Source organism: Leucopleurus acutus (assembly GCF_964270905.1).
Source record: "Leucopleurus acutus genome assembly, chromosome: 10".
Taxonomy (NCBI): Eukaryota; Metazoa; Chordata; class Mammalia; order Artiodactyla; family Delphinidae; genus Leucopleurus; species Leucopleurus acutus.
Window position 1 is genome coordinate 2448139 of NC_139153.1, and position 26594 is coordinate 2474732.

The following is a 26594-nucleotide window of genomic DNA, read 5'->3' on the forward strand; positions in this document are numbered from 1 at the left end:
GCGCTGGGGCGTCTTCCCCTCCCGCATCTCGCAGAGGGTTGGGACTGCGGAACCAGACTCTCCTGAAGGAGCCCGAGCACGAGCCCCTGATTGTCTCGGGGACTCGTCCTCGGTGTGGGCCGTTCCCCTGCGGGGTTAACTCCCTCCCAGGGCGAACCTCGGGAATGGGCCGGGAAGGGTCCCGAGGGTGCAGGCTGGCAGAGACCCTAGATGCGACCCGGAGGCCTACAGCCCCTTCTCCGTACAGCGGGAACCACGACTCCAGGGCACCGGGTTCTCGTAGGGGTAAAATCGGGAAATTTTCTTTACTTCGCAGCCCTACTAACGGCCCAAAGTTTCGGGCAAAAATTGAAAAACCATCAGGAAAACTGCCATGGATCACGCAAGTCGCTCTGAAACTTCGGTGGGCACCAGAACACTTTCCAAGGCCCCACCTTTCCCCCACCCCCATAGGTTGAGGCCTATGTTTTTTAAAACTAGGCTTTACAGGTGTATTTCAGCCACAAAATTGGCAAAACACCTGGCTTGTGTTTAAAAGCCCAGCAGAGGAAACCAGGGACTTCTGCTCTGTAAGGGCTGTTCCTCCGGCAGAAGTGCAACGGCCACCTCAGACCTGGCACTAGGCAACAGCCGGGTAATCCACCCAGACCCTCCGGCCTCACTGATCTCCTACAAAAGGAGGGTGGTTTAAGGGCAAAGACTCAACGCCTGCCAGCTGCTGTCATTCCCTCAGCAAACCTGCAACGCTCCTGCCCCTGGGCATGGGGCTCGGGCGGGGGCCAGTGAGAGGGTCCTGCCTCATGCTAAGTACAGTGGCAAAGGGCTGCAGGTGCAAACGGGACGCAGAGGTGTCCTTGGCGGTAGGGACGCCGGAGCCCTAAGCACGAGTCTTCAGAAGTAGCAGTCATTCAATAAATACATGCTGATTTTATTTATAGGGATAAGATGGTTCCTTAGGGGATCAATTCAAGAGGCGGTGCACGCACTTTATTCATCTGAGACGTCCCTTCCCTGGCAGGCCAGGCAGCAAGTTCTAGGACAAGCTAAAACCATCCCCCTCTTTCAAAAGTTACCCTCAGCAGGGAGTTTTGGGGCAGGGGTTAAATTAAAAAAAAAAAAAAAACCCCTCATTGATTCCTAATTGTTTTTGAATACAATTGGCTTGGAAAGGACTTTCCACTGGGTTCATAAGGAAGGCCTGACTTCTGCACAGTGTTGGGGGGAAAGGGTAGGACTTGGTCCTATGCAGGCTGGCCTCTTAGCCCACAGATGCCAAGACGATGTCCACTGGCAGCTCCTCCGAACTTCTGGCTGTCACCTGCATTGTTACTGTGTCCAAAAGCAGCAGCCGGGAGCGCACCAGGATGTCATGACCCCCCCGGAAGACGCCTGGAAAAGAAGAGAAAAGGACAGGTGTGTAAGGCAGAAGGGGGCTGAGAGCTGGGCTGAGAGGGCCACCTGCAACAACTGGCGAAGGCAGCTCTGGGGCTTGAGATGGGAGGGGCCCGCAACCAGGAGCACTGGCTGAAATCCCTGCCTGAGGCCCTGGGCACGTCACTTTACCTCTTGAGCTGCAGCATCATCAATGATCTCAGTAGAGATCACTCTACTAGCCGTATTTCACGCTTCGGCCAAGCTAAAATGAATTAGTGGACACATATGGCTTGTGTCTGACATCACAGGGGCGCTCACACACGCTAATGGAATCTAAGAGCACAGACGAAGGGACAGCCCCACCATGACAAAACCACAGCGCAGGTGTCTGCAAAACCCGGGGGACTGGGTTGCTTCACTGTGGTCAGAAATGATGGGCTTGGGGGCTGTCAGCTGTGAGCAGGGCACTGAAGCAGAACTACTTCCTAACCCTGTTTATAAACACTCAGAAAAAAAATTTCCTTTCGTTCATTGTTTTAGGTGTGATAAGTGTACTGCTAATGACAAAGGGTCATTAGCTTTTAGAGAAGCATACAGATCAGAAACATTTACATATGAAATGTCTATATGTGGAGTTTGCTCTAAAATAATCTGGGGGTGGAGAATGAGTATAGGTAGAGACACTATCTGTTGTTGCAGATGGAGGATGAGTACTTGGGGGGTCCCATTTTTGTGTAACTTTGAAAATTTCCGTAAGTGCTTAAAATCCCACTCCTATTAGAAAAGACCAACCAACCCAATAGAAAATTAGACAAAGGATCTGAAAACAATTCCCAGAAAAGGAAATACAAATGGCACTTTGCATTTGAGAAGATACTTAACTTCCTTCAATATACAAGAAATGTAAAGTAAAACTATGCGGAGGGTTTCCCTGGTGGTGCAGTGGTTAAGACTCCGCCTGACAACGCTAGGGAACACGGGTTCGAGCCCTGGTCCGGGAAGATCCCACATGCCGCGGAGCAACTAAGCCCGTGTGCCACAACTACTGAGCCTGTGCTCTAGAGCCTGCCAGCCACAACTACTGAGCCCGTGAGCCACAACTACTGAAGCCCGCATGCCTAGAGCCCGTGCTCCACAATAAGAAGCCACCGCAATGAGAAGCCCACGCACTGCAACGAAGAGTAGCCCCCGCTCGCCGCAACTAGAGAAAGACTGCGTGCAGCAGCGAAGACCCAACACAGCCAAAAATAAATAAATAAATTTATTAAAAACAAAAAGACTAGGACAATCTAAATGTTCATCAATACATGAACTGGTTCCACAAAATATGGTCCATCCATAGAATGGAATAGTAATCAACTACAAAAAAGACTGAGCACACAGTTTGGGATGATGAAAAAGTTCTGGAGTTGGATGGTGCGATAGTTGCACAACAATGTGAATGTACTTAATGCCACTGAACTGTACACCTAAATATGGTTAAAATGGTAAATTTCATGTTATGCTAAAAAAAAAAACAGGAGGAAGCTCTGAGTATCGATAAGGAAGTTCTCCAAGATGCACCGTCAAGTGAAAAACCAAGTGCAGAACAACATATACACCACCTGTATGTAAACATTTGAGTTTGAAAAGGGAAATGCGTACACATTTGCTTTTACACCCCTATGATCACAGGAAGGATATATAGCGTGCTTTATAATATAACACTTGTTGCCTGGTGGAAGGGAAACTGAATGGCTGGCAGCAAGTGTTGGGAGGGAGACATTTCGCTGCAGGTCTCTTTATGCCCTGTGAACATTCAACGCTGTGAATTCTGAATTCCCAGGTTCCCAGGGGGCGCCCTCAGCCCAGGATGCGGTAGCATCAAGGCCCTTCCCACCAGAAATGCCGCTTACCTGCCAGGAGCAGCGTGTGCGTGTTCTTGTTATCTGGCACTTTGTCTGACCTCTCACAAGGGTGCATTCCTAAGAACTTCACAATATTGCCCACAGCCTCTGTGGGGAGAAATCCCGGTGTTATTAACCCCCGATCTCCCCCTGGTGCCACCACTCCCCCATCCCCTGACCCCACTCTGCAGTTTTTAATGAAGTGGCATCTGAAGTACGTGCTCTAGACATGGCCCTGGATCCTTGGGGACTTGGGGGCAGGGGATGGGGGGAGCTCTTCAACAGTAGCCAAGGATCTTGTAAGGCAAGCAAGCCGGAAATGGCATCCCCAGGATTTACCTTCAAGTGTCTTGATGGTGGACAAGGTGAATGTTTCCTCCTTCTCAAATTCATCCCCTACCTCATCCCAGGCTGCTTCAAAGTTCAGCTTCATGACCTTTTGGATGTGATCAGCTATCGTGACTTCCAGATCTTCCAGCTGGGGAGATGCAGGGGCGCGTTAGGCACACAGCTCTAGGGGAGAGACACCTCCGAGCCTCTGCTCCACTCTGGCCACCCGCCCCTTCCCACCACGCAGCCACAGGTGCTCACAGCCAAGTGGTGGCCCCTCAGCGGAAAACCCTCACCCGTTTACAGCCATCCCTCAGTATCTGTGGGGACTGGTTCCAGGACCCCCTCGGATACCAAAATCGCAGATTCTCAAGGCCTTTATATAAAATGCTGCAGTATTTGCATTTAACCCACACACATCCTCCCTTATACTTTGAATCACCTCTAGGTTACTTACAATACCTGATACAATGTAAATGTTATGTAAATAGTTGTAAGTACAATGCAAACACTATGGAAATAGTTGCCTCATGTGGAAAACTCAAGTTTTGCTTTTTGAAATTTTCTGGAACACCCCCCACCCCGAATCTGAATATTTTCTATCTGTTGGTTGAACACATGGAGGCAGAACCAACAGATGTGGAGGGCCCACTGTCCTCATCCTCGGGTGGCAGCTATGAGAACACATCACTCTGAAGCCTAGAGTAAGTGCCAGACTGGACGGCAGCGAGGCCTGCATCCTGTGACTCAGCCGTGTCCTCCCTGGGGCCGACACGTTGTACTGCCCCCCACCTTGAACTAACTACATAAAGGTTCCCCATTCATTCACCCAACAGCTCTTCACTGAGCCCCTACCCCTGTGCACGTGTAAGGTGTTCACAAGCAGGACTCAGGTCCTACGGTAGAAGCTATGCCTCAGACCCAGCCCTCCTGTCCTGGGGCAGTTCCCGCCCTTAGGTCATTGCTGGCTCAGGGAAGGCCCATCCTCAACAATGGACCTGGGAGGACACAAGTGACCATCAGCTGTTACTCGGTGACTGCCCCTCTGGACATGAGGGCTCTGATAATCTCCATGCCAGGTTTAGTATCAGGGTCTGCACTCAGATGGCACTGAGCCACTGTGACCGGGGCAAACCCCAGAACAACCCTGCACTCAGTTCCATGCAAGCTCTGAGAGCTGGAACTGGAAGGGACGTTTCAGTGCATGAAAGGACTGCCCAGCAGATGCAAACTGATCCAATTTCTCTAGAAAGCAATTTGACAGTATGAATCAAAGTCCTTTTTTTTTTTTTTTTGGCTGTGTTGGGTCTTCACTGCTGTGCACGAGGTTTCTCTAGTTGTGGCGAGCGAGGGCTACTCTTCATTGTGGTGCACGGGCTTCTCATTGCGGTGGCTTCTCTTGTTGCGGAGCATGGGCTCTAGAGCACACGGGCTCTAGAGCAAAGGCTCCGTAGTTGTGGCGCACAGGCTTAGTTCCTCCACGGCATGTGGGATCATCCTGGAGCAGGGCTTGAACCCGTGTCCCCTGCATTGGCAGGCGGATTCTTAACCACTGCGCCACCAGGGAAGTCCCTCAAAAAAGTCTTAAAATCAGACTTAGCCTTTGACCTAATTATTCTACTTCTAGGAATCTGTCCTAAGAAGATAACTTGGAATGCAGATAAAAATTTGTACCCAAAGGGATGCTTAATGTAGCATTTAAAAAGTGAAAATTTGGGAATTCCCTGGCAGTCTAGAGGTTAGGACTCCACGCTTCCACTGCTAAGGGTCCAGGTTCAATGCCTGGTTGGGGTACTAAGATCCCACAAGCCGTGCAGTGCGGCCAAAAAAAATTTTTTTTTAAAGTGAAAATTTGGAATCACAAATGCCAAGCGTTTAAGGAATACGAGGTCAAGTGAGTTAGGATATATTAAGATAACGGAGTATCTTAAAGTCATTAAAAATTGTGTTTATGAAGTATTTGTAATGGCAGGAAAATACACTCTGGTTCTAAGTGAGCACAGCAAGATCTGTAATGTACAGAATAACCGCAATGATACAGCTGCCCCCGCCCCCCCCCAGTCATTCCCAAGGACTATGGGTAATGTTTTCCTGTTTCTGTATACTTTTTGTATTTCCCAAGTTTTCTTTTTACACACAAACATGTATATATTTTTTAAGTTTAAAAAAAAATTCTTTCAAAACCAAAACCAGCAAGAAAATGCTTCAAGACTGGCTGTCAGCTCCTGAAGCCTCCTTGCCCCAGCTTCTTACCACATACTCATCCTCATAGCCTTCGTCGTCGGTCTCCCCGGTGGTGGGATCGCAGTCCTTGACAGTGAACTTCATCATGCAGCTGAACGTGCAGCCCACTGCGGGGAGGGAAGGCCGGGCAGTCAGGCGAGGTCCTCTGTGGGCGCGCGGCGACAGCCTGCCCTTTAGACCTCAGCTGCATCTGCACTAGCGGCACATGCCACCCGGCCCCACAAATCTGGACAGAGGGCACCGGCTTGTAGAAGGCAGGAGAGCCAGGTTGCAGCCCCCAGGAGTTGCCCTCACAGGGAAGGAAGACAGAGGAATGCAGAGATGCTGCAGGGTGGCTCCTGGAAAAAGCACCTGGTTTCTTTGGTTGGAGTGGACCTGGGACAGTCCATGTTTGTGCCTGTCTCTGGGCCTTCCTCTGTGCTCTCTCCTGGTACAATGAGAGAGTCCTAGTTTGAGGACCAGGCGTCCTACCAGCCACGTGAACTCAGACAAGCCATTTGACCTGAGTCTTACTTCCCTGCTCCCCAGGGGTCTATGAGGAGGAAGTGAGCGGATGCGTGAGAAGCCCCAGGACTTAGCCGTCCTTCTCTTCTTCTCGGGACTGACCTCAAGGAGCTGAAGCTCTGACAGGAAACAAACAGCTGGCGCAGAAGCCACCCCCCCCACCCCCAGGGGCTCCCACAAGGCCAGGGGGGCATCTGCAGAGGGGCTCACCCGCCGTGGGGTCTTCCTTGGGCAGGGCCACCAGCGTGTAGCAGGTGCCGGGCTGATTGTAGGGGAGGCTCCGGGCGGGCACGTAACACAGCACCTCGTAGGCCTCCGTGGGCTCCATCTGCACTGTGACGTTCTCCAGAGTCTGGTCGTTGAGCGTGTTCGTGCAGTCAAACTGGACCAGGGAGAGGGAGGTGGGCGCTGAGACACTGCCCTGGACCCAAGCCTGCTGCACAGGAGCAGCCAGGAGGTCCTGCCTCTCACCCCAGGGCCACACCGACGCCCATCCCAGGCCCCTGTCCCAGGCCCCGTGTCTGCACGTGGACACTCAGGAGCCACAGAGGCCCTGCACCAAGGACTCGAGGGACACAGCAGCTGGTCGTGGATCTGGCATCGGGCTGGGCTCCAAGCACCGGTGTGGGGTGCCAGGGCCCTGCGGGAGGGCCTCCCCCCGGCTCACCTGGAAGACCATGTGCTCAGGGAAGGTGTGTTTGGTGCAGCGGATCACGTACTCTGTCTCCGACTCAGTGAGGGCCACGGGCTCAGGCGAGGACTTGAAGAGGGGCCCCAGCCCCTGGAACTCGGGCACTGCCGCCAGCTGCTCTGAAACCCCCAGGCCACACGCTCACTCAGCTGCTCAATCCTCAGGCCTGGTCCTCAAGCTCTCCCACCCACTGCAGTGGTCACTCCCGACTTCCCGAACAAACCCGAGCGTTTCCTCACCTCCCTCACTGCTCAGCTTGTGCCACCCACATGAAACACCCCGCCCCGCTGTCCCACACAAGACGCCAGAGCAACCAATGGACATCAGGCCCAACGTCCCAGGCCTAAGCCATTTGGAGACTCCCTCAACCTTAGAAGCTCAGCAAGGATTCTTAAAAGAGGGAGACTGGGAAAAGGCTACGAGGAGCTGAATGCTGTGATGGCCACGGAACCAGGTGAAAGAACAAACTGGTCTTCGACATGGGGCAGTTAAGACGGTGGCCCAAAAGGAGAGGCTGCAGATTCAGAGTGTTGCAGAAAACCCAACTTGGTGTGGACGGTGGGCGTCTGGTAAGGCCTCTCCCTGCGGCCCACAGCCAGGTTCCAGCCCTGGTGAGTCCAGGTGAACAAGGCGTCTGGCAGCTGCCCCTATTCTACGGCAGGGGCAGAATTCCCCACAGAGTGGTCATGAATCACCTGTGTCAGAATTACCTGGGGGTGAGGGCTTGTTAACAACGCAGATTCCTGGACCCATCCCAGATCGACTCTCAAAATTTCTGGGTTTGGGATCCACCAATCTGCATTTCTAACAAGTTTCCTCAGATGACTCTGATGTGTACTGATATCTGAAGACCACTACTCAAGATTTTTAACTTGTCTTCCCAGTTAAATTGAACTCCATGTGGAAAAGAACTGTGCCTGAGGCCAGGGATTTGATATTCTGCCTGAGCAGGTACTCGATTCACATTTCAGGGACAGGGAGAGAAAGAAGGCATATTATTATTTGTCCTTCTCCCCCCACAAGGAGGCAGCCTGTGTGCCTGCTTCAGCCGTCTGAACGTGCAGGCGATAAGAAGCCCAGAGAGAGCCAGCTTACGTATTAGGAGGCACATTCAGGCTCTCTGTGGGCATCAGCCGCCAGAGTGCTTTTCTATGGGAACTGATTTCATTGGGCATCAAGTTTGCGGACACGCTGCCCCTTACTGCCTGGGGGACTCTGCTAGTAGCTATAAACTACCGCCCCTGAGTTTCAGACTCTTCATCAATAAAATAGATACAATAATCTTGTCCACAGGGTTGTTGTGAAGATAGAAGAGGCAATAAAGGTCAAGATCTAGCAAAGAACCTGGAACTTAACACGTGATCAATAAATATTAGGCTCTGGAAGGTTGTTTACAAATGGGCTTGAGTCCCTGGAAGAGGCTTCAAAGGAGCCTTCCCTGGAGGGCGTGGCAGAACAACGGCCCCCAAGATGTGCACGAGCTAATTCCCAGAACCTGTGAGTACGTTCCCTCACTTTGCAGAGATTACATTGCATCTTGAGCTGCGGAGCGTCTCCTGAATTATCTGAGTGAGCCCAAAGTGACCACAAGGTCCTGGTGAGAGGGAGGCAGGAGGGTCAGAGGCAGAGAGATGTGACTGTGGCTGTACTTCTGGCTTTGAAGACAGAGGACGGGGGCTCTAGGCAGCAAACGTAGGCGGCCGCCAAAGACGAACCCCTCAGAGCCTCCAGAGGGAGCTTGGCACCAACATGGCGGAACCCATTTTGGATTTCTGTCCTCAGAACAAGGTAATACATTTGTGTTACGTTAAGCCACTAACTTCACGGTAACTTGTGACAGCAGCAAGAGAGAACTAACACACAGGAAAAGTTTCGGATTACAGTGATCCCACTCAGCTCAGGATCCTAGTTTTGCTGACTCTGAGAGAGTATGTTGATGGAAGACAGGGTTCGGGAAGGGAATGGAAAAGGTGGGATTTTGTTTAACTCAACGATAATCGGGAGCCTACTGTGAGGAAGGAAGGCACCAAGTGCAATGACAGAGAATATAGACGACAGAACGTGGAGAACTGCACAGGACCACGGAGGAGAAGAGAGGAGCTCGGGGAGGGCATCACCAAGGGCGAGGGACACGTGCTAGGCCTCAAAGGTAGGAATCTAGTGGATAACGTGGTCTGGCAACTGGACACGCAGCCTCTCCCCTTAAAAAAGGCAGAGGGACAGATGAAAACCTAAACAAAACCCTGCAAGACAACGTGGACGGAACACGTCTGGAACCCAAGACAAAGGACCGTGTCCCTTGAGTCAGCTACATGGCATCAGACATCCGGAACTGGCCTGGGCCTCAGGGAACTGAGCCTCAGAACCAGGGCCGAGGCAGCTCTGAGCCAGTTGGAGCTGGATCTTAATTCCACCGCCACCCCCGCACCTCCCCTTCTTGCTGTGCAAACTTGGGCAGATCACTGTCTCTCTCTGAACGTCCGAATCTTCCAATATCAAATGGACCCAATAACCTCCACCTGAGGGTCAAACATGCTGTCTAAACACTCTCAGAGCCCAGCACTCAGGAGAGACTCAACCCATGACAGTTCCTACTCTTAATTCCCTGGAGAAGAACCGCCACCCTAGCCGCGGCCCCGGGAAGCCCCGCCAAGCACCACTACTCACCTTGGAAGATCTCCTGCCGGGTGGCTGCCACCTTCTCAGGCTGCTTGGCTGCTGTGATGGGGGTGCTTTCTGCAGGAACAAACATGCATGGTGACCCACAACTCCAGGAACGGGCCAGGGTAGTGTTGACCACGGTGCTGTTACTCAGGGATTATAACTTCCACCCCGGAGAGTGTGAAGTACAGAGCACGTGAGGAAGAGAGCAGGTGTCTGTGCCTACGTCTTCATTTCCTGCAGCCAGAGGCAGATGGGATAACTCCCTCCGCCCCCATCCATCCTGGGCAGTACAGCCCCATCCATCCTGGGCAGGTTTAGTGACTTTGCAGGCAACGCAGACCCTCCAGTGGAGGCCTGGACCGGAGGGCCTATGAAAGGAGTGCAGGTGTTACTTACCTGTTCTCTGCTCTGCCATGGGTGTGGTGGCCAGGGGCACAGACTTGAGGTCAAAAGGCTTTTCCGATGGTTCTAGAGTGTACTGCTGCAGAGCCCTCTCCAGACCAGGGATGGACACGGTCAGACCTAGAGGCCAGTGGGAGACTGAGGTCCTGGGGTCGAGGTTGTAGGACCTTGGGAAACCACTTAGGCCTCTGAGGTCCCACTTTCTCATGACATCGTCCTTTGCAGGACTGATGTGGGGAGTAAACGGACATAGGAGAGGGACTTATAAAGGGTAAAGCACTCTGCAAATGGAGGCTCTTATGACTAACTAGTGTTTCAATTCACTGGGCTGTTTCTACCCACAGGGCTGTGAACGCAGGGCCCTGGGTCTCCTGAGATCACAGTGATGCTGTGCAGTTGCCATGAAAGCCCAGCCGAGAGCGTCTTGCCTCCGAATCCCCCTGCCTGGCGAGACTGCAGCTCCGTTACGGGGCTGCGTCAGGGTCAGCCAGGAAAAGACTCACCGTTTAGGATATAGCCTGCATTGAGGGCCTTCTGCTTCTGTTCCAGGACACTGAGATAGAAGGTGGCCCGGTCCCTTACTTCATTGTCATCGTCCATCACACACCTGTGGCCAGAACACAAGGTCCTCCTGACCAGGGTGGCAGGAGGGATGCTGCAGGGCTTCAGCAGAGGTCAGTGAGAGGAAGCAGGTCTCTTAAAGCTCAGTCCTCGGATGTGGACCCAGGCATCAAATGCCAGAAGGGCCCGCGGGACTCTAATTAACTAGGAGGTGGCCGTATTCATACTCCCTGGACCCTCTCCCCAGAGCCCACCCAGTGAGGGAGGCCATCTCCTATATCCACAGCATACATCACAAAAGAATTTAACATGACCCAACAATTCCACTCCTGGGTATACACACAAGAGAACTGAAAACATGTCATACAAAAAGTCGCACACAACTGTTCACAGCAGCACTAGTCACAACAGCCACGAAGTGGAAACAACCCAGATGCCTATCAACGGATGTACCGACAAACAAAATCTGGTCTATTCATGCAATGGAATATTATCTGCCCATAAGAAGGAATGAAGTTCTGGCACATGCTACAACACGGATGAACCCTGAAAACATCATGAAGAAGCCAGACACATGAAAGGCGACACATCGTATGCCTGAGTTTGTATGAGGTGTCCGGAACGGGCAAATCCAGAGCCAGAAGGAAAGCGAGTGGCTGACTAGGGCTGGGGGGCTGGGGGGAATTGTGATGACTATTCATCGGTACACTGTTTCTTTTGGGGGTGCTAAAAATGTTGTCGGGGCTTCCCCAGTGGTCCAGTGGTTAGGACTCTGCACTTCCACTGCAGGGGGCACAGGTTCCATCCCTGGTCGGGAACTAAGATCCCACAAGCCATGCGACATGGCCAAAAAAAAAAAAAAACGTTTTCAACTTAGACTGTGGCAATCGTTATGCAACTCTGAATATACTAAAACCATCGTATTATACATTTTAAATGGGTACATCGTATGGGTCTCGAATTATATCTCAATAAAGCTGTTTTTTAAAAATAGAAAACACCTCAAATTAACGCCTAGGTGGAGGGATTTTTGCATGACATTATTTTTCATGCTTTTCTTTTTTTTTTAATTAATTAATTTAGGCTGTTCAGGTCTTAGTTGCGGCATGCAGGATGTAGTTCCCCGACCTGGGATAGAACCTGGGCCCCTTGCATTGGGAGGGCAGAGTCTTACCCACTGGACCCCCAGGGAAGTCCCATACTTTTCTGTGTTTCCATTTTTTCCTATAATCAATAGTTGTGTATCTTTTCTCCCCTTTTTCAATTAAAAAGATACAAAGGACAGCGGCCTGGGCCCAAGGGAACACTTGTCCACCAGGCCCGTGGCCTGGACTCACCTCTTCAGCAACACCAAGATACTGGGCAGCATCTCTTCGTTCTGCGCTCCGAACTTGGCCAGAGCACTGACAGCGCCTGTGTTTACGAAGCAAATACGATTTACTGCCAGGGCTCGGAACGGGCCATCCAGAGCCAAGCAGCCCCGACCCAGCAGGCCCAACCCGACACCATGAAACAAGGAGCCTCGGTCACGTGGGCACCACCCGGCCTCAACTCCTCGCCTCTCACGGGGAAGGCAGCCCTGTTCTTGGGTCCCAGGAGTCCTTTTCAGTATTAACTAAGAAGAGGCCACGAGAGCTGCTCTCAACTTCTGTATCCAAATGGCCTCAGCTCACAGTGAAGCAGTACACGACCATAAACAAGAGAACAAACTACTACTTAATGAGTAACAACTGCTGAAAGAGGAACATCTGTCCAGAGAGGGCTTGAGAAGAAAAGAGCAATAAATTAGAAGTAAAATTAAGAATATGATGGTTGCACATTGAATTGCACACTCATTTAAAAGAGTGAGTTTTATCGTATGTGAATTATATCTCAACAAAGCTATTACTAAAAATAAAAAACTAAACACCAAGAAGAAAGAAAGAAAGAACGGAGGAAAGAAAGGAAAAAGGGAGCGAGAAAGAGAGAAAGAAAGTTAAACGACGACATATAGTGACACTTAAAAACAAAAAAATCACTAAGCTGAATTAGAGGTTAAGAACCATTCACCTAGATGACGCCCAAACATCTAAGGTCCTTGCTACAAGATTATAAAACACCGAGCTCGTGAGGCAGGTGCCCGTGTCCCCCCGGGGGCTCAGGGCCCTTTGCTGGGGGGTCTACTGCAGGGCAAGCCCGGGGCCCAGGGGCAGCCCTGCTGACCCACCTGCCCGGACCTCCTCATGCTCCAGGACCACTCGGTTGTAGATGAAGCGGATGTACTTGGAGGGGTTGTTGGTCTTGGGCCCCTCCTGGCCCAGGAGGTGCAGGATGCGCGTGGCCAGCACAGTGAACTCGCAGTCCTCGATGAACTCGCACAGGTGCGACAGCCCCGTCTCCTTGCTCTCCGAGTTCTCCTCGATGATGCTGATGATGCAGTCCACAATGGCCCGCTTGTACTCAAAGCCGCCCTGCAGCACAAGGGGCGAGCTGAGTGCCGAGGCTGCTCTCTCCAGAGCCTAACGGGACCCGGCACAGCAGTCCAGGCACTGAACCCGGTGACGAGGGCCCGGCTCTCCCGGCCTCGACCTCCCTTTTGTGTAAAACAAAAGGCTCGGGCTGAATGCTCGCTGGGGCCCTGCCGGTTCTAAGAGTAGATGGCTTGAGAGAAATATTTGGGACTTCATTTTCTTTCCAAGTTTGAGATAAAGGCAGAATGGGTGATGTGGATGCTGGAGGAGTGGGGTGTTAGTGTTTAATGGGAACAGAGTTCAGTTTTACAGTATGAAAACGTTCTGGAGGTTAACTGCACGCCAGTGGGAATGTACTTCACAATACTGAACTCTACACTTAAAGACAGATAATAGAATTCTATGTCGTGGGTATTTTATGACAGTTTAAAAAAAGGCAGAATAGGGCAGTAGAGAGACAAAAGATCCCGGGTCAAATCTACGCTCTGCCACTTACAGACTTTAATAACAGAAGTGGCAAGTGAGATACCCGCTAGGCGCCCGGCCGTAACCCGGCAATGCGCAGCACACGGGATGGGATGCTGGCGCATGCATAGTGCCCATCCCATCTAAAGAGCGAAATCACCACGCAGCCTAGCGTTGCCAGGTCTTAGAAGTTTTTAAAGAGAAACTGGAAATCTATCGAGGTGGTTTTCCTGATTTTTAAATAACGGCTACTAATTCAAAATGTGTAAAACTCTGCACAACCGAAGTAGAACTTGTCTGTGGGTCAAACCTGGCCCCTGTTCTCAGATTAGTTTGTTTTACGGCCGTGATAAGTCACTCTCTTTGTCTGAGCCTCAGGTACCTTCATAACAAGGACCATTAGTGTACTGACCTCATGGGTTATTGTGAAGAATAAATACGCTCTGTGAATTACACACGCGCCTTACATTTCAATAAGGCTGTTCGGTCAGCAGGTGCCCTCGCTATACCTGTTCTGCAGCCCGCCCGCCGACTGGGCACTGACAGGTTCAGAGTAACTGCAGGGCTTTGCCTGCAGCGGTTCATGGCTGACACACCCTGGGCTGAGGGACAGACCCTTTTCTAGCAGACAGGGTCTCGGTGTCTGAGTGCTGTGTTCTAATGAGTGAAGCTCTCACGCTGTCTTCCGTGGAGCCACACGTTGTCCTGGGAGGCAGGGAGGTCCGGGAGAAAACCACAGGCTCTGGAGCCAGACACTTACTGACCAGGTGGCCACAGGCAGGTGGTCTCAGATTCCTGATTTTTTTTTTTTTTTTTTTTTTGCGGTATGCGGGCCTCTCACTGTTGTGGCCTCTCCGGTTGCAGAGCACAGGCGCCAGACGTGCAGGCTCAGCAGCCATGGCTCACGGGCCCAGCCGCTCCGCGGCATGTGGGATCTTCCCGGACCGGGGCACAAACCCGTGTCCCCTGCATCGGCAGGTGTACTCTCAACCACTGCGCCACCAGGGAAGCCCTCAGATCCCTGATTTTTAAAGGGAGAAAATAACGTCTACGACAAGGCCTGTTATGAGGATCACAAGATGGTTTATGCTGTGTGGTGTCTCCACTGTGCTGGGCCGTCAGCTGAAGGCACCCTAAGCCCTGCTCCCTTCTCATATTCCTGGGAACCCCAAAGGCACCCAAGGCAATGGTTCCTCTACTGCCTTGGTCCAAGGGCCCATCTGAGGCTGGGGCAAAGGGCCACCAAATATCTGGGGACCAAATCTACTGCATGAACACTCTGCTTCTGCTCCTCTGAACGGACCAGTTTTGTTAAAACAACCAAAAAAGGTGGCCCACGTGAAACACTAATTCACGTCAGGAACAAAAAGAGAACCAATGTCACGTTATTAGCCTCAGTTTCCCAAGAAACCACCCTGGAGCTCCTGGAACGGCTGGAATATTTCTACGCGAGATGACACCAGACAGAACTCAGTTTCCCATCGTCTACACAAGCATCACCTTGGGGCATCTGCTGGGTCTTTAGAGCCCGGGTAGCGTGCCATTAGGGTTATCAGTGTGATCACAGTGACTGGTGCATGTTTACACTGCCAGCCCAGTTTCAAGGGCCGCGGGCACCGGGAAAGCAGCGGCCAGCAGGTGGACTGGGTACACCCGAGAACTAGTTGGGTGTGGAGCCAGCGGCCAGGCCACCACCCGCACAGGAGACCTGGCGCCCGAGCGCCCTGCTCTTACCTCCTCACGCAGCATGGAGAACAGGAAGCTCATGAGCACAGCGTGCTTGCGAGGGTACTTCTGACACAGTGCGCTGATGGCCTGGACCACCACCACCTGGGCCAAACAGACATGCGTTAGCGGCAGCCCTGCCACCTGGTGGTTACTTCATGCACCCAGTGCCAGCAGAGTCCTTCCTCAGGCAGGGCCGGGCCCTGGGAGCAACAGGCCAAGACGCGAGGGGAGCCCCACCTCCACCCTCGGGGGGCCCACAGCCCCGAGCCCCCCAGACAGGGAGGCATGCACAGAAGTCCCGAGGCCCAGATCCAGACTCTGGGTCCCTCTACTCAGACTTCAAGCAAAGTCCGCCAGCCCCTCCATCCCGCCTGTCCTGCTTCTCCCCTCCCCCACCATTCCCAGCCCTGAGCCTTCCAGCTCAGGCTGCCCCTTGGGGTGCTCTGGCCCCAGCCCTCTACTCTTCTCAGTCTCTTTGGCAATCTCATCTCCTCCCGTGGTTTTAACCACCTCTTCTATGCCCCCAACGCCCAAATCTCTGTCTCTGGTCTGAGTTCAAGAGCAGTGCTTCCAAATGTCTACCACACAACTGCACCTGGTGCCCATGGGCACCTCAAACTTGGCCGCAATCACCACCATTACCCCCGCTTCCCTCCTCTCAGCCCTGACCATCTCCCTCCTTCCCCAAACGCATCCACAGCACCGTGAACCCCAACTAGAACACGGACTCACCTCTGAGGACATTCACGCCCTCAGCTGTCACATGGCGCCCTGTTCCCCAGGGGCTCTGAGACCAGCCCCCCTCCCGCTTCCCAGGCCTGCGGGTGCCTTCGCCTCTCTGCCCAGCTCCCCCAACCAAGCCTCAGTCCAGTTCACCCTCCAGCAGCTTGGGAAGGATCTCTCTACATGCAAGTCTCGCTGTGTCATTCCACAGTCTACAAAGTATTCCTACGACCCACAGGCAGAGTTTATTCCGCCTACTTTGTATCATTCCTGCTACAGAACTCACCATGCTCTATCACAGTCATTCACATTGCCTGTCTGTCTGCCTCCTGCCCTAATTAAAGCTCTCCAACAACACACTAACGTTTATGTTAACTGTTGTGAAATAACATTGTTACAGAAGTTGAGAACAGCGTGTAGGGAGGGGAGGAGGGGATGGGTGCAGCTATGCAGGAAACGGCAGGGAGTCTCCTGGTGGTGGTGCAGTTGAGCATCCAGTATCTTACGCAGTTTCTCACACACACACACACACACACACACACACACACACACACACACACACACACGTGTAACTGGTGAGCAAACTGCGGCCTGTGCCTGTGCTGTGACACTGTCCTGTGGCCCTGCGGGTGCTGGAGGACGAGGCAGCTGGGGGAGGGGAGCACGGGAATTCTCAGTATATTTCTTTACAACCTTCTGTGAATTGTGTGAAAATAAAAGTTTAGAGAACACTGCAGAGAACGCTGTAGCAGCCTCCTTAAAGCCACAGCTCTTTACCACGAGCCCCCGGGCCTCACACAGTCTCGCCACCACCTGCTCCGAGTTCATGGCCTCCACTGGCCGCGAAGCCCCCAACCTGGCACTTCAGCCCCTTCCTCTTGTTCCCAACACACTTGCTTCTGCCTTTTCTCCCATGTCTTCCCAGGTACCTCCCCGGGGCAGCTCCTCCTGGGAACCTCTACCCTGTGGGGTTTCCTCCCTGCACTAGTGTGTGAAATTACCGTGTCCCACCTCGTTGACTGTCCCCCTCCCCTCCTCAGCAAGCAAGCTCCACGAGAGCAGGACAGGTCTGTCCACTGCTCTGTTCCCCTTTCTCCAAACTCTGCCCAGCACATGGCAAGCGCACAAGAAACACTGAAGAACTTAACAAGCTGGCCTGGAGGCTCCTGGCCTCGCTGGACAAAAGCCGGAAGCAGCATCGCGCTCACCTCTGCCAGCCCTCCGCCCCACCAGCCCCCCAGAACCTCCGCCCCGGCTCGGAGCGGGGACGCGGCAGGCGGGGGCTATGGACCTTGAACTCATCCGAGATCTCTGACATGAAGGAGGAGATCTGCTTCATGAGGCGGTCGATGCTGCCCTCGCTGCCTGTCTTGAGGAGAGTGGTGATGGCCAGCGTGGCGATGCTGCGGTTCGAGTCTGTAACCAGGTTCTCCAGATCCAGGTTACAAGCTGTCACCGCAGATGGATGCTTCATGGCCACCTGTTTTGATTCGGGAGGAAAGACATGAGGACAGGGACGGGGTACAGCAGGTCCCCCACCGTTCCGCTGGTCCTTCGGGTGAGCTCAGGTCACTGCCGGAGGACAGAGGCGGGCCAGGGCTGCACCTCCTGCAGGGCGGGAGCCGGGAGACTCCCCCAGCCCCACTCCGCCCACTCCGAACTCACCTTGTTGAGGGTGCGGACGGCGGCATAACGGAGCGCAGCCTTGGGAGAGCTGCAGAAGAGCTGGAGCACTGCGGGGAGACAAATAAGGGTGCTGGGCTGCCGGGAAGCCCAGGGGCCCCCACGAGGGGCAGGGACCGGGCACAGCGGCGGGGCACACATGCAAGGGCTCTGAGGCTGCGTCCAGCTGTCTTCCTGCTGGTGCCACCACCCCAACCAAGGAGACAGCCGTCCTCCGCGTGGGCACCTGAGCCTCGCATGGACCCGTGGGCACACTTGCAACCGCCCAGCGGTTCACACGTGGGAGCCTAGAGTGCTGGGCAGAGGGCTGAGCACTGCCTGCCGTGTCCCCGCGAGTCCCCACACGCCTGCAAAGCAGCTCCCGTATCTCTCCATTTCAAAGACACAGAGGCCAAGGCACAAAGGGGCAGAGCGACTGAAGGAACGAGGCCAGCAGCCAGGAAGTGGCAGATCCAGGACTGACATCCAGGGCTGCCTGCCCCGGGGCCCAGGCCATTGCCCTACCCGGGGTCCCGGCAGAGCATCGGCCGCCCCAGCCCATGCCTTGGCCTCAGGAAGCTCAGGCTCCGGGTGCACTCGCTGGAGCGGAGAACATGACTGCTGTTTTCTGCAGTGTCTACGCTCCTCTCCTCATAACTTGGCTTCCATTCTCTTATACTTTTTCAGCACTTATTTACGGTTTTCTTAAACAACCCTTATTTTAAAAGCTCTCTCTGTTTGACTTTCGTTATTCTGGAACATGAGTAATATAACAAGAAAGAACAAACATTCGAACCAGAGAATGAATTCATTTAGTTCTTTTGCTTCTGTCGCCAAGGAGGAGGAGAGACTTCTCTCTGCAAATGTGAACCCCATCTCTCCGCCTGACAGTCTTGCAACCTTATTCTGGAGAACATGAGAAAAGCAGGAGGGCCAACCATTCCTCAGCCTCTGCAGCTGGAACTCTCTGGCAGAACATCATGGCTTCCATTACTAGGCCTGTCCCCTGGGACGCTTGCCCCTTCCCTCCTGCTCCAAGTCCCACTTCTCAATGCACCCGCCTTCCAGGACCGAACACTTAGCCCACCGTCACGTGCCTGCTACCCCGACATGTAGTGAGATCTCAACGCTCAGCACAGGGGCCTGCACGATCAAGGCACTGATCACTCAGCAGCTGGCCCGACAGCAGCGGGAGCCCAGCGGATTCTGCTGCACGACCGCCCAGAGCGCAGGTGCCGCGTGCATCAGGCTGCCAGTGTAACGGCACGATTGCTATCCTTCCCGCAGAGAGGACAGCTGGCTCGCCCAGGCTCGCCCAGCTGCCCTGCCACAGAGCCAGGACTGCAACCCACGCTCCTGTCCAGACTCTGACCAAGCCCTCTTTCTCCTCCCCGAGACGGCCCGGGCCCTGGCTTCATAAATGCGGGCTTCCTCCGCCGGGCCCTCCTGCCACAGCAGCCACCCGCAGGCGGCAGAGCGTCTCTGAACCTCGCCTCCGCCACCCGCCAGAGCCCAGGTGAGAGGCCCTGGCCCGGCAGGGAGCAGGTGCTGCCTGGGGACTGATGCCCTCTCTTAACCATAGCCTGCGGCCCGCCTGAGGGCATTTCCTTTCTTTCCCGTGCCCCCCTGGCCCAGGGCCTAGCTTCTGGCAGGCACAGGCGTGCGGGGCTTGGGTGGGGAGCGCCTGGTCACCTGACACGGCCGGGGCCAGCTCCTTGGCACTGCAGCCCGGCAGGTTGACGATGGCAGAGGCGGCTTCATACACCACCATCTCGTGCTTGTTGCGCAAGCAGCTCTCGATGAAGTCGAACAGCGGGCTGTCGCGGCTGCAGGACAACAGGCGGCAAGAGGACGCTGGGGGCCCCGTCCAGGAGACGGGCAAGGCCTCACTTGGCATGAGGGGGGACACAGTGCCACTACCTGCCGTCCTCCTCCTCCAGCTGCCGGCTGGCCACGCGGATCATCATGCAGTAGGCGAAGGGGGACTTGAGGCCGTGCCGCGTGAACTTGCTGATCATCTTGCTGACGGCCAGGCGGTCGTTCTTCCGCACGTGGTACAGGAGCCCCAGCGCGTGGTACTAGAGAGCGGGAAAGGGCAGCAGAGCACGGGCTTGTGAGGCCGGGCTCCCTGGCCATGGGGCTCTGAAGGTCACGGTCCCTCTGGGCTCTGGCCTCCTCATCTCTGGGATGGGCATCGTGGTCGCTTCCTCCAGAGCCTGGGTACGACCGTGCCCAACAAGCCACCTGGGTGTCTGCGGTCCTCATCTGCCCCCAATTTCAGCAAGGGCCTCGACAGGCAGCGTGAGTGCAGGTGTGGAGAGGACAACAGGTGCCACAGATGGAAGACCAGGAGGAGACCAGGTGTCTCTGACCAGATAGAGAAAGCGGGAGCCAGGCCTCGAGGGGGACACGTGTTGTAAGGTGCTGTGCAGACGTGAGCCCTCACAGCGTCAGACCTTATGTGTGACACCGTGTGACAGGTACTTCTGCCCCCACTGCCCTGCCCAAGGACTTGTGGCTGCTGCCGGCAAGGCTAGGTCTGCAGAGGGAAGGCACACGGAGTTACCTCCTGTCCCCTCTGCTCTTTCCTAATTCCTTACCAGGGTGACACTCAAGGGCCTTCTATGTGGGAAGCTTCTCTGACCCTGGGAAGGGTTTGAGGGGCCACAGCTGTTCCTGGAGATGAGACCCAGCACAAAGGGCACAGAGGGAGGGAACAGATGCCCACACAGGGAGGCTGCAGGTAGGCAGATGGGCAGAGGCTACAGAGGCTCTCATTTGATCCTCACAGCTTTGTGAGGCGAAGACTTTCTTTCCTGTTTTACAGACAAGGAAACTGAGACTCATGGAAATAAAGGGGTTCCTGGCTGAAGTCACTGAGGAAGAGATCAGCACACGAAAGCCCCACCAGAATGTTTCCGTGCATCACTACAAAGCCAGCTGGGCCAGGTCAGCTGCGTCGCATACCCCAAAACAACACCCTGGTTATCAAAACACTCGATACTTCAGTACCAGCTAGTAACGTCTCCAACCCAACTCCCCCTGCAAGTGGTGCCCTGGATTCTTTCCCCAAACCCCCCAAGTCTCCCCACAACGACAAAACGATTAAAGCCTGCTCCAGCCAGGGGCCGCCAGGATCTCTGTGGTAAGAGTCCACGCTGTCTGGCCAGGACAGTGCCACCAGCCTAAGTATCTTCAATATCACTGCTTTGCTCACCTGGACCATGATGTTATCACTGGATGCCGCCTCCTGGGCCTCGTTCACCCAGCGCTTGACCACGTCGAAGCTGCACTTGAGCAGGTGCTGTGGGGCACAGGGCGCATTGAGGGGTGGGCAGGCAGAATGCTCTGCCATCACACCTCCCGGTCTGGCCACAGTTCAGCTGGCTCTGGGTCTTCCCTCAGACACAGCCCAGGGCCCCTCTGTCGTCCGGGTGCTCTGAGAAGTGCACACACTCGGGACAGCTCCCACCCTCACTCTCCCTGCCCTGGCAGACTTCCTGCCAGGCTCAAATTCCAAAAATCTGTCACCCCAAAGGATGGGTCAAGGCTGTCCAACTGGCCCCTCAATTAACCCAGAGTTCCCCAGGAGCTCTTCACTGAGAAGGGGGTGGGACTCTCAGATCTGGGGATACGAAGCTTTTCTTTTCTTTTGGAAAGCAACTTTGATGTTTCTTCAGTCTCCCAATCCAGCGCCCGCCCCCAGCCCCTGCTGAGGCTACACACCAGGGAAGACACCAGAGCAGAGCTGGAGACGCTGGGCACCTTGTCCACGATGGCCTGCTTCATGTAGCGCTCGATAGCCTGTAGCATGGTGCTCTGCGGGGACAAGGGGTGGGTGGGAGGGGGCCCGGTCAGTCCCTGCCGCCCTCAGGAGTGCAGGAGACAGGGTGTGGAGGAGGGACGGCCAGGAGGGAGGAAGCAGGCTCATGTCCTGCGTCCCCGCACCCCTCCCAGGAGCCGGGGGACGAGCTAGAGCACGTGAAGGGTGAGACCCCGCGGCGACCAAGCTGGCCAAGGGGGACTCACGTCAGTGATCTGGCAGAGGGCGCGCACGGCCGGGCCCCGGTAGCTGTCTTCCTTCCCAGTCATGTCCTTCGTCAAGCTGCAGGGACAAGGCGATGGCCTCACGCAGGGGCCGGGCCTGCCCCCCCGGCCCCGCCCTGCCCACCCCAGGTCTCCTAACGGGCGTCCTCCCTGTGCTCTTAACCCTTCCCCACCAAACACCACACAGCAGCCAGAGGGTTTTTCATAAAACTGAAAACCGACCGGGTCACTCCCCTGCTCTGACTGAAACCTTCCAGAGGCTTCCTGCTGCCATCCCCATCAGCCCCTCACAGAGACATCCCCAAACAGGCCATGCTCTCCACCCCAGGCCCTGGCACCTGCGTCCCCTCAGCCGGGTGCACTGCCCCCCTCATCTCCACCTCTGTCCTGCTACTTCTCACTCAGCCCTCAGGACGCCACTCAGACAGTTCCAGGAGGCCTTTCCTGACCCAAATTCAAGTTGGCTGTCCTCCTGATCTGCTCTCAGAGCCGTCACACTTCCCTAATGCCTGTCTGCTAGGTTACTTCTCGGTAAATTCTGGGGCTGCAGAGGCCATGCCTGTCGTGTTTGCTGCTCTATTCCCAGAGTTACACGGGGGCTGACAGACGATAAATATTGTCTAAATGAACCTACACACGAATGTAGAACGTCCCCCCCGAAACTGTGGCAAGAAGCAATAAAAGAACTGAGCCCAGGGATTATATTTCAGTCCACTCTGTCCCCTGAATCCCTCAGCCTAACACTTAGTGAGCAAAGCAATCCTTAGTGAGTGAGTCTGCCTGTGCTCCCCGTGTATATATACCCCTACGTGTATCCTCCCTGGGCTTTCTCTTGGTACTTGCTAGAGTCTTTGTGAAACTTCCGGCTGCCTCAGTTGACTGAGAGGAATCAAGGGAAGGAAGGCTCTGTGCCTAAGTTCAGGCCAGAGAATTAAAAGGGAAACCACCCACCCTGGAGGCCGCCACTGGTGGGCAGGGTAACTGAAGGACGAGGGAGACAGGAGAACAAAGGAGAAAAGGGCACGGGCGGGCTTCCCTGGTGGCGCAGTGGTTGAGAATCTGCCTGCCTGTGCAGGGGACACGGGTTCGAGCCCTGGTCCGGGAAGATCCCACATGCCGCGGAGCAACTAGGCCCGTGAGCCACAGCTACTGAGCCTGCGCGTCTGTAGCCTGTGCTCCGCAACAAGAGAGGCCGCGACAGTGAGAGGCCCGCACACCTTGATGAAAAGTGGCCCCCGCTTGCCGCAACTAGAGAAAGCCCTCACACAGAAACAAAGACCCAAACACAGCCAAAAATGAAAGAAAAGAAGGAAGGAAGGAAGAACTGAGTTAAAAATTTAAAAAAAAAAAAAAAAGGGCGCAGGCAACGCGTAAGCCAAAGTCTGAGCGCCTGGTACTCGTGAGAAGATGGGCTCTGTGTCGGTGGATCATTCAGAGACCAAGACTCGCCTGCTGGTCACGATGATGACATCCTCTGCGATGCAGGACATCTCCTTGATGGTCAAGTAGCACATCCGACGGAGGGTGGGCTGCGCAAGAGATGCGAAAAGCCCTCTGACCCCTGGCACAGCATGAGGCAGCCTTGCTGACAGGAGGCCCTCCCACCACCCTGTCAGAGCTGCCCCCTCTGGAGGAGGGCTGGGGTGGGGACACTTACATCGTTGGACTGAAAGAGTTTGGTCATGGCAAAGAAGGCCTCGGTTGCTTCTGTGGTCCCCAGGTGCTCCCCCTGTTTTAATCAAGAAAGAAGTCTCAGCTTGGGACAAACGGGCTAGAATGCTCTTCCTGCCGGATCAGCCCAGGCCAGACCCTCGGACCCTGCAGAGGCTCCGTCAAGGGCGACACATCAGAGTGGGACACTGAGGGGACCCAGAGCTGGGCCGCTGGCTACAACTACACAGGGGCTGTGCCCCTGCCCCCAACACACCCCAGTACCATCTTCCCCACCCCCAAGCCTCACCCTGTTACCTGGTTTATGAGGTAGAGGATCTTGGTGAGGATGTGGGCACATTTCCGAGGATTGATGGGAGTTTCGTTAAACACGCGGGCCTAGGAAGAAGCGACCAAGGATATTACCTTCTGGCTGAGTTTATTTCCCTTCCCTGACTGCCCTCAAGCACGTTGAGGTCTGAGAAGGCCCAGCGTAAATAAATACACTTGCCCAACCTTATTTTCATAAGGAAAGAGTCTTATTTTGCTTTTTTCTTACTTTACCTATTAACAACTCCTGAAATTTTCCCTAAATATTAGCTGAGGATGTGCTGACTTAGTAACTAATGGATAGTCAGACAACGCTTATTTTTATTTATTTATTTATTTATTTTTTGCGGTACGTGGGCCTCTCACTGTTGTGGCCTCTCCCGTTGCGGAGCACAGGCTCTAGACGCACAGGCTCAGCGGCCATGGCTCACGGGCCCAGCCACTCCACGGCATGTGGGATCTTCCCAGACCAGGGCACGAACCCGCATCCCCTGCATCGGCAGGCGGACTCTCAACCACTGCGCCACCAGGGAAGCCTGGCAACGCTTGTTAATTAACTAGAAGGAGAAACGAAGACAAAGAAAAAGACAGGCCTAATGAACCCTCCCCGGGAACAAAGTGCCCCCGTCTTTCCAGGAGCAGGTCTCTCCCCTGCTGTCCTTTAAACCAGCACTCTGAACGCGCCCGCACGCCGACTAGGAACACTCGTGACGGAAGAGACGGGAGCAAATGACACTTGCCTCCTGGAGCACTGCGCTCTTCTCAAGGTGCTGGAACGGGTTGGAGCCTCCACCTACAGTCAGAGCACAGGCAGGACTGAGCACAGGCTGCGACCCTGAATTTCAGAACTCTCTCAGACGTAGCCAAGGGAAACATGTCCCAGTGCCCAACCTAGTCAAGTTCCAACTCCTCTGAGTGGCAACCAAAGCTCTACAAACTGCCAGTAGATCCAGCCATCCTCCTGCAAGGGGAGCTCCCTCCATCCCAAGCCACTGACTCACAGTCACCCAGCAGCCCTGGTACAGTCCTTGTGTGCTTCTCAGAGTGTCACATCTTGCATTCATTTATGCAACTGGTACTTAACTGAGTTCCTACTACGTGCGGGACCACCACTTCCAGCGACTAGAGTCTGTGCTTGGCAGATATCACACGTGTAATTAGTTACACACCTCAGTATCTGACTGAGGTCTATTTCCTCCACTACGTCGCGACCGTTCTAATATTCCGGGCTCGAGCACTGAGCGTCTCACTTGTTCTACTGCAATGTCAGGGCACAGTACAGCCTGGCATGCAGTAAGCGCTCAATATATGTTTACTGGGTAAATGCATGAGAGTCAGGGTTCTCAGCCACGGGACACTGTGCTCCCCAGTCCGGTCAGCACCGACGCAGCCCCAGCGAATCCCCACAAGAGCATCGCGCGCGGCGCCCTCCCCTAACAGATGGGGAAACTGAGGCCCAGAGAGGCGTGCGACCCGCCCAAGGTCACCCAGCGAATCGCGGTCCGAGCTTACGAGTGTGGGGCAGTGGAGCCTGCTCGGGCTCTCCAGGGCTTGCCACTGACCGGCGGCAGCCCCTCGCACAAGCCCCCGTCCCTCCCGGGGCCTCGGGTCCGGACAGAGGCCGCCGGGGAGGCCGCCGAGAGCCTGGGCATAGGTCCGGCCTCCCCCAGGCCTCGCCCCCCTCACCCGATTCCTCGTCCTTCTTGTCAAATTTCTTCAGCATGGTGGTGCCGGCGGGGGCGCGAACCAGCACCTGGCACGGGACTGACCGACTGACTACGGTGGTCCTCCGGAGGTTCCGCACGGGCCACTTCCGGCCGGCCACGTCGCCCGGCGCTGTGCGCAGGCGCACTCCGCGCTCCGCGCATGCGCACATCCGGGACGCTTCACCCCGTCAGGCGTAACCCCGTCCCTGCCGGGAGGGGCCGGGGCTTAATTCGGGGCCTTACGCTCTCCTCTCGGTGCATTCGTTCCCGCCTCATGCCTGTGGCGGGAGTTTAAATGTGCTTTCGGAGGCGAGGCCCTAGCACGCTGGCCCGAGCAGCCGCCCACCTCCGAGGTGCTACCTCTTCTGGTCACCTCCTCCCGGAGGCCCGCCAGCCTCGCCTCACTTCAGCCCCTCCCCTGCCGGATTTCTCTGCCTACCTCGAATCGCCGTCTGACACACTAACTACATTCTTACTTTACCGCTTTGACTGTCTTTTATTCCCTGCGGTGGAGGATGTTGACATACAGTAGGTGCTCAGACAATTGTTGCATGAATGGGCTTCTACAGTTCAACTCTGCCCACCCCCCTCACCTCCGCTCCCGGTGCGAACTGCTTGGTACTTGGCTAACTTCCAGGGATCTGACTAGAGTGAAAGGTCGGCGCGGCAACGTCAACTTGCTCTTGAAATCTGTGGGTATTTATCGAGCACCTACTGGATGCGCCGCCTGGCGCTGGGGGAGGGAAAGGACGCGAAGGAGAGACGGACGTCGCCCAGGGTTACCTCCACGGACCTGGGAAGACACCCCGAGGCCAAGGTGAGGACTTGCGCGACACCGAGACGGAGTCCCCTGGCCCGAGGGGAGGAGTCCAGGTGAGCCGGGGCGCAGGCGGTGCCCAAGGTGCGGGGGGCGTGGACCGCAACGCGCCGGGACCCCGGACGCACAGGCGCCCGCCTCTGCAGTCCTGCTTTGCAGAAGCTGGGGCCCGGGGGCCGCGGGGGAGGGGGGGCGGGGGTCTTGCGCCAACGTGAAATTGTCAAGAGCCGGAAAGATGTGCAAAATCTTTAACCAGTAACCCCACCCCTTCCTTATCCGGAGGAAATGATCCAAAGGAAGAAAATCAAGTTGCTCACTGCAGCAGTTTGGAGCAAGATAATTGGAAACACCCTAAATGCC

The 26594-nt window shown here is 54.9% G+C and overlaps 1 protein-coding gene across 1 annotated transcript; it reads right to left on the reverse strand.

The window, feature by feature from the left end:
• Positions 1 to 926: 926 nt before the first annotated feature.
• COPG1 (COPI coat complex subunit gamma 1) lies at positions 927 to 25485 on the reverse strand. Its single transcript, XM_082847515.1, has 24 exons — positions 25398 to 25485; positions 24452 to 24504; positions 23700 to 23780; positions 23389 to 23460; positions 23181 to 23260; positions 21714 to 21789; positions 21411 to 21503; positions 20902 to 20988; positions 19605 to 19762; positions 19377 to 19510; positions 17688 to 17755; positions 17314 to 17502; positions 15306 to 15401; positions 12863 to 13106; positions 11994 to 12069; positions 10599 to 10702; positions 10090 to 10215; positions 9697 to 9765; positions 7006 to 7148; positions 6549 to 6720; positions 5844 to 5941; positions 3600 to 3738; positions 3270 to 3368; positions 927 to 1389 (listed from the first exon to the last, which is right to left on the reverse strand). The coding sequence occupies exons 1-24, from the start codon at positions 25432 to 25434 to the stop codon at positions 1259 to 1261; spliced, it is 2625 nt and encodes an 874-aa protein (XP_082703641.1). The 5' UTR covers positions 25435 to 25485; the 3' UTR covers positions 927 to 1258.
• Between the last annotated feature and the right edge of the window lie 1109 nt (positions 25486 to 26594).

Bases quoted from the DNA above. Each gene is read 5' to 3' on its own strand.
- COPG1 (XM_082847515.1), bottom strand. From the start codon at position 25,434: ATGCTGAAGAAATTTGACAAGAAGGACGAGGAATCGG. The intron at 24,505-25,397 runs GTGAGGGGGGCG...CTCTGACTGTAG, and splicing joins CAAGAAGGACGAGGAATCGG to GTGGAGGCTCCAACCCGTTC. The intron at 19,511-19,604 runs GTAGTGGCACTG...GTTGTCCTGCAG, and splicing joins CTGGAGGAGGAGGACGGCAG to CCGCGACAGCCCGCTGTTCG.